The following is a 7,019-nucleotide window of genomic DNA, read 5'->3' on the forward strand; positions in this document are numbered from 1 at the left end:
AAATATAAAAAATTATTCAAGTGGTCAGCCTGGCAACTTGAAAAAAGGCAACTTGATTGTATTTGTTGTATTCTTGCATGTTCTGATAAATTTATAATTCTAAACAAAACAACTTAAAACTCACGTTTTACCTTGCCGCTTCCGTCGGTAATTTTCGTTGGAACAACAGAAATAGTTTTCTTTCTATTTGTCTTACAACAAGATGGGTAGTATTTTTACGTGCATTCAACCTGGCTGAACGAATACATTTTCACGGTTAGCAGTTTAAAGGGCATTCATCATGTATAAAACGGCTTAATATTCTTCAAAGTTAACCACGGTAATTAGCCAGTGTTGTAAAAGCAAAACTGTGAGATTTACCTCTATTCCATACTGAAATGTGAGGAAAACAGCAAAATAATATGCAACGCTGCTCTGCTTTCTCTCGGCGAACGTTGTTCGATGTGATTCCTGCTTTGAAGTGCTTTCTCCATTTACCAATTTCGTCGTCTTCAATTTGATTTCATTGTCTTTCAATTAATTCCACGCTTGGTCAGCCTTTGACAGCCGGTTGAAAAATCCATGTTTACATTAAACGTTTTCCAGTATGAATTAAAATTTTTGAGTTTCGCCTGGCGACTGTGCGAACTGTGAAAAAGTTTTCTTTTGCAAACTGCAAAGTTGGACGCGCGCGTCAAGATTTTCCCGCTACTCGTGACGTCATCTCTTGATGGGGTAACAGGCCAACAAAAACACGGTTAGTAAAAATAATTTTAACAGGTTTTTTTCTTAGTTTCGAGACAATCTTTCAATAAAATGTATTTTACCTTTTGAAAATAGTGGTTTTCCGTTAAATAATCTTGCGAGATCTCCCTAAAGGGTCCCCTAAAGGTGGAATATATTTGTCCGTTCCTCTCTCTCGCTCGGCATTATTAACCGAGGAGCACTGAGACTAATGACGTAACGTGCACTTTCACATGCGCTGTTTGAACTTCTTTTCGCGCCAGATTAGAAATTTTCCGCCATTTCTGCGAAACAATGGCGAGTTTGAAAATTCAGTAACATCGTGTCTGATTTTATAGTTTTAATCTCATTCCGTCGATTCCAAAAGGTTATGAGAATATTTATGTGGCATTATTAATATAAACAATGGCTAAAGTTCACATCAATGATGTGGCAGTTCACCAAAATCCTTCGCCATTTTCGAGTCCCTTCGAGTTTCAAATCACATTCGAGTGCACAGAAGAACTTAATGAAGGTTTGTTTTGTTTTATTGTAGTTAGAAGGTTTCTTATTGAGTTTCTTTTACCATAAATTTATTTCTAAAGCACTAAGTAATTATTAATTTATTGTGGATCGTGTAGATTTAGAGTGGAAAATCATCTACGTTGGGTCAGCAGAGAGCGATTCGCACGATCAGGTGCTGGACTCTGTGTTAGTTGGACCTGTTCCAGTGGGGAGACACACGTTTGTCTTCAAGGTACTTCTACAATACTATCAATTTAATTACACAGTATCTGACAATTCCAGATCTGAATGAATATCATATTTATTCTTTACAAATGCATATATGTGTACTTGTACACGTGTGTACTGCCATGTACAAATGTACATCTATTTGGGCAAATAGGCTTTCTGTCAGATCTTGTTAAGACATTGGTATCCTTTTAATCACGACTTTTCAATATCATATCGCGAATGAGAGCCTTTTTGAGCTTTTGAACGAAATGCTATCTATAAAGGTGGAATAAAAACGACATCAGGGTCTTAAACATGAACTTTTCATAGTTTGTTACACATAAGTTGAAAAGGATAACAAAACATCACAACTTTGACTTACTCTTCTTTGCTATTCTGTTAGAAAATATTTGAATATTTTAAGCTGGTGCAAGTTTTGGTTATCTTTGGAAGCCTTTGTACAAGCTTCAGCCATCCTTGAAATGGCGGGGGGTATTTTGCAGAATTCAGAACGCAGAATGGTGGTCAGCAGTTTGCTTGGGGTTAGCTTTCACTTTGGTTTGTTTGCGGTTAGCTTCACCCCAGTGTGCTTGCGGTTAGCTTTTACTCCGGTTTGGCTTGGGGTTAGCTTTTGTTTGTTGGTTAGGGCACTATGCTATCGCTGTTCTGTCATTCCGCTATTCTGCGTTCTGCAGAATTGCAGAATCTACAAGGCTGCTACCTAATGGTCGCCTGAGGTGCCCAAGTTACATGTGCTGGTAACAAAAGTTTTGTTCAAGGAGCCTGCATGGGCGCTTTATAACATTAATAATAATAATAATAATAATAATAATATATAACTATTGAGATTCACAGTGGCTCTTCGTCTTCCACATTGATTTTTCTCCCATCTTATGAATTTAATATCCTTGTAACTTTGTTCCACTAGTATTTAAAAATCCCATTTAAAACAATACCGGTAACTGCTTCATTTCAAAATGGAAACGCTGAAATTGTCTGCATTCAAGACAATTGTTTTATTGTATCAAACACATAGCCTGTCTTTGCAAAATTCAGCAACCTCGAAAACTATTAATTGTGACTGGGCCTTACTTACGGATACAAAACGGTAAAATCAATCTGTTTGCCACTGCGACCAAACAGAAATGTTTTTAATCAGCAGAAGCTGGATACACAAAATTTTTATAATGTGATGTTACACTAACTTATGGGCAGAGCCTCCCTGTATAGTCCATAGGCAGTACCCCCTCCATTCCCAGGTCCCTTTCTTGCTAGAAAAAAAGTGGGGATGTTTGAGAAACACATCTTTAAGTAATAAAGTTAGTGGAAGGAGGCTTGGGCCCCTCTCCTAGGCCACATTTATCCGAGTGGCTCCTAACTTTTGATGTTAGGTCTTACAAATTTCCTTAGGCAACAGCGTTGATCTAGTTTTCTTCTTTCAGGCTAAATATCCAGTAGATCCAAGTCAAATTCCAGATCAAGACCTAGTTGGTGTGACTGTGGTTCTCTTAACTTGCTCTTATAAAGACAGAGAGTTTGTACGAGTGGGTTACTACGTGAACAATGAGTATATAGAGGAAGAGATGAGAGAGAATCCTCCAGCTAGGCCTGTCATAGAAAAGGTACATGTACGGAATTTCACTACTGGCGTTATTTTTTGTTTTGATATACAGTCAACTCTCTCTATGAAGACACCTTCGGGACCTGCCCCAACTGTCCATTTTACAGAGGTGTCGGCCTTATAGAGAGTCGAAGTAACGTGACACCAATAATTCTGAGATAATAAAGTTGAATGGCTATGCACAGAGAATATACATCAGTTTAAAGTCGCTCACTTGAGCAAAACCTACAAACTAGGACAAAAGTAATATTTGAAAATTTACTCACTCCTTTGCCTGTTTGTTCATTACAATCGATGATGAGTAATACATGCACATTGCAAACTATAACATCTCTCATGTATTCAGTTGTTTAAGCAAACGTTTGCCATTTCTAGGCTAAAAACTTAACTGTACACTTTGCAAATTGGAACAAGACTAATATGATAATTGGACGGTATTTGCTTGATGCAAAAGTTGAGAGCTTCTACAGACTGTAATACTGTGTAAGTTGACCTCTTTGGTGCACAAACACTTAAGCAGAGAAGTGTAATCCGTTAGAACAGATTGTTTTTGGTGAGTACGTTTGTTATCCTGAAGGTGCTGACTAACTTTGCCGATATGAAGTTACGAAGTATTATTCACTAAAAAACACTTCTCAAGAATCAGTTGAAGGTGTCAGTTGTCCGTCTTATGGGGAGTTAAGTTACAGTAAATTGACTGAAAAACAGCAGGGACCATCACCAGGTGTCCGTCTTATGGAGGTGTTCCTCTTATAGAGGTGTCTGTTAAGAGAGAGTTGACTGTAATTTAAATGTTTAAGCTATCACCCATCAAATGTAGACCTGTAGCATGGTTAGTTTTGACATTAATATCAATGAATATGAAGGATCTGTTTTGGAATTTGCTGATATGATGTTTCAGATGTGACCATTTAAATGTATAGAAAACATCATCAATCAATCAATACTATACTTGTCTAAAATTTGTTGATGTTTTGTAAATTTTACTTGTTGCCAAATAATATTGCAAAGCAATATTTTGGCAAATCATTTTTAGTTTTGCAGTGGAATTTTGACAAACAGGTTGTACTTTTCGCCAAACATTTTAGCAAAAATTTGTCAAATAAAGAATGAAATCATCATTAAACTCCTAACTAATGCGTATATTTTTTTCAGCTCCAAAGAAATATTCTTCACTCCAAACCACGGGTAACAAAATTTAAGATCAACTGGAATGATTAACTTGAATAAGAAGTCTTTTCATAATTATTAGTGTTACATACATGTACATGTAATTATACAGCTGTATTTATAGATAGTTTGATTCTGATTAGATGTAATGCTAAGTCTCTTGACTGTAAGAAAAGATGTTTCAAAAAATTTCTGGAAAAAAGTATTACACATTCATGTGCAGACAAATTTTGCAGATTTTTTTTTTATATTTGTCACTGGCCAAGTACCTTACAGGTCTACTTGTACACTAAACTTGTAAATTGTTTGTTGAATTTATTAATTCTAACTTTAAATCCATAATGCTGCATACAAATCTCTTTACTAGTCTATTCATTTATTTTCTTTCATTAGGATAATTTATGTATTACAATCCTTTATTCTTGTGACTTTTATGCATACGTGTTTTGATGTATTAACAGGTTGCAGTCTTGATAAGTACCTCAAATTTAAAGAGTCCCTTGTATAGCTCTTTTTGATAAATTCCAGTCCTGAGGGTATATCTTTAAAAACCCTTGATCTCCTTCATACTAACTAAGTTTATGGTACATACAGTGTACCTGCATTATAATAGTCTTGAAAGTGTCTTTGAATTTACTCTGGTAAAAGAATTAATGTGTACACAAAAGATTCTAAAGTAAAATACTTGGCACTGAATATTGTTTAGACAAATTTTGCAAAATATCCATAAAGACAAGATTATTGTAATTATTTTATTCTATTTTATTTTGTGTTCTTTTGTTTACTGCATGTACAAATGAAAAATCATTGAAAAAAGGTCTGACTCTTCTGTACAAATAACAGTGTTGGCTTTCTCATTTGCAGTTGCTGATACATCTAAATGTAGGCCTGCAAAAATAGTTGTAGTCGTTAACCCTTCACCTCGTACAAATGAACTGTGTAAAATGTTCACTAATGGGGTGTAAGAGAAAGAGTGAATTGAACAGCACCACTTGAATGCATGTTTTGAAATTCAATCCACTGTTCAAGGTTTAACCTTTTAATAGGGCAGGAAAGGTTTTGTGTCGTAAACAGGCACTAAGAGAGTGGTTGTTTGAGACACCTCACAACCTTATACATGATGGGTTAGGAGAGGCTGATGTGATGTGAGACGCATACAATCATCCTGAGACACAAACAATATTAACGATAAAGAAAAAAGAGTTCAGTCTCTCAGATTGATGTTATGCCATCCAATTCTTGCATTCATTACACAGACACTGCATTTACCGTATTTATTCGATTAAGCGCCCAACCTCGAATAAGCGCCCACCTCGAATAAGCGCCCACCCTGTAGGTAGAAAAAGTTAATAAGCGCCCAGCCTCGAATAAGCGCCCACCCCTACCCCACTAAAATGAGAGCACAAGAGGAAATTTGATTATTGTTGAAGTTGAGGTCAAAATTGACTAAGTACTACTTAGAGACTATCCCGAAGACCGAGTTTTGTTTAGTCTTTTACTGAAACTTTCAATGAACACTAAAATTCAGCTTTCGTACACCTTCACGTTTAGTTATTATACATTGTTTTCTTGCAAAATAAACGTACTACTTGCTAAAAATGGTGAAAATTTAATAAGCGCCCAGCCTCGAATAAGCGCCCACCCTCAAGGTCCAAAAATTTAATAAGCGCCCAGGGCGTTTAATCGAATAAATACGGTAACTCAAAAACATTTTTAGTAAAGAAAGTATTTGTGATAGTGCACGGAAGTACAATTGTACCTTTCAGAAGATACAGTGGCAGTGTACAGTGTATATCTGTTTTCTATCGCCAATATGCCATATTCTTTTTTGTTACCTTTCTTTTAGTCTCACTGTTTCTTTTTTTCTTTAAATTAATTAGAAATAATTAATAAGATTTTTTTTTACTACAGTATATTGTTGGGAGGATGGGAAAATGTTCCATAAAGAGATGTTCTTGGTGTTCTGTAAAGACTTTCTGCCTTGCAAATAAAGTTCAAATTAATCTTCTTATTTTTTTTTAAGTTCTCAGATCAGATGTTATACCATCGTATTCTGAGCTGGTCACTGGAATTTTAGTGATGAAAATGAAATTTATTCCTGTAGTCTATGTAAAGTACAAAAGTTTGCCCAGAACATTAACTTTGTTACTTTCACTTGAGACTCACTCTGTCTTGATAAAATATATAACTTTTAGATTCTCAAAAGCAGTACTTTAGTAGATGAAACATTTGTCTGTTACCCACCAACCCTCCCTCACCCACCCCTTCCCCTCTTGCCTGTTTTCCGCATTAGTTACACACTTTTATACATCCAGGTGGCATATGACAATCACATGCCATGAGTAAATTTAACATTCTCAGAAATGAATGCTAGTACAACCATCAGGGACCGTGGAGTCCTGTAGGGCGGGGGGGGGGGGGACCTACCCCCTCCAATATTTCTGAAAAAATGAAGACTTTCTGAGAGAAGAGTCTTGAGCCCCTCACTTCAAATGACAAGTCAGCCCCCTGCCCCCTTATTGGTAAAAATGCTCGGCTGTCACTGACCGTGGCTGTAAAAATTATGATATAGTAGACAAACGGAAAAATAAACTATTCTTAATACAGTAAGCTGCAATCAGTCGCCTGAAGAGGCACCGTTGGCCCCTCACCTCTATCTCTGGGAGTGGGGTGGCAATTTTGGCAAAATTGTAGGAAGATGAGTAGTTTTAAAAGCTGAAGAATGGGTTATTGGGAGGGGGTATCACAATTTTATAATAATGTATTGATCCTTTAATAAAATGATGCAAAA

The 7,019-nt window shown here is 36.2% G+C and overlaps 1 protein-coding gene across 1 annotated transcript; it reads left to right on the forward strand.

Annotated features, from left to right (window-relative positions):
- Window positions 1-995: 995 nt before the first annotated feature.
- LOC144637768 (histone chaperone ASF1-like) lies at window positions 996-6,490 on the forward strand. The gene is made up of 4 exons (XM_078496844.1): window positions 996-1,237; window positions 1,344-1,459; window positions 2,880-3,059; window positions 4,214-6,490. Exons 1-4 carry the CDS (start codon window positions 1,129-1,131, stop codon window positions 4,277-4,279), a joined length of 471 nt encoding a protein of 156 aa, XP_078352970.1. The 5' UTR covers window positions 996-1,128; the 3' UTR covers window positions 4,280-6,490.
- The last annotated feature ends 529 nt before the right edge of the window (window positions 6,491-7,019 follow it).

This window comes from Oculina patagonica, chromosome 14 (genome assembly GCF_052425735.1).
Source record: "Oculina patagonica isolate OP01 chromosome 14, crgOcupat, whole genome shotgun sequence".
Lineage (NCBI taxonomy): Eukaryota > Metazoa > Cnidaria > Anthozoa > Scleractinia > Oculinidae > Oculina > Oculina patagonica.

Coding starts and splice junctions, on each gene's coding strand:
- LOC144637768 (XM_078496844.1), top strand. CDS start 1,129: ATGGCTAAAGTTCACATCAATGATGTGGCAGTTCACCAAAATCCTTCG. Junction 1,238..1,343: donor CACAGAAGAACTTAATGAAG/GTTTGTTTTGTT, acceptor TGGATCGTGTAG/ATTTAGAGTGGAAAATCATC. Junction 1,460..2,879: donor GACACACGTTTGTCTTCAAG/GTACTTCTACAA, acceptor TTCTTCTTTCAG/GCTAAATATCCAGTAGATCC.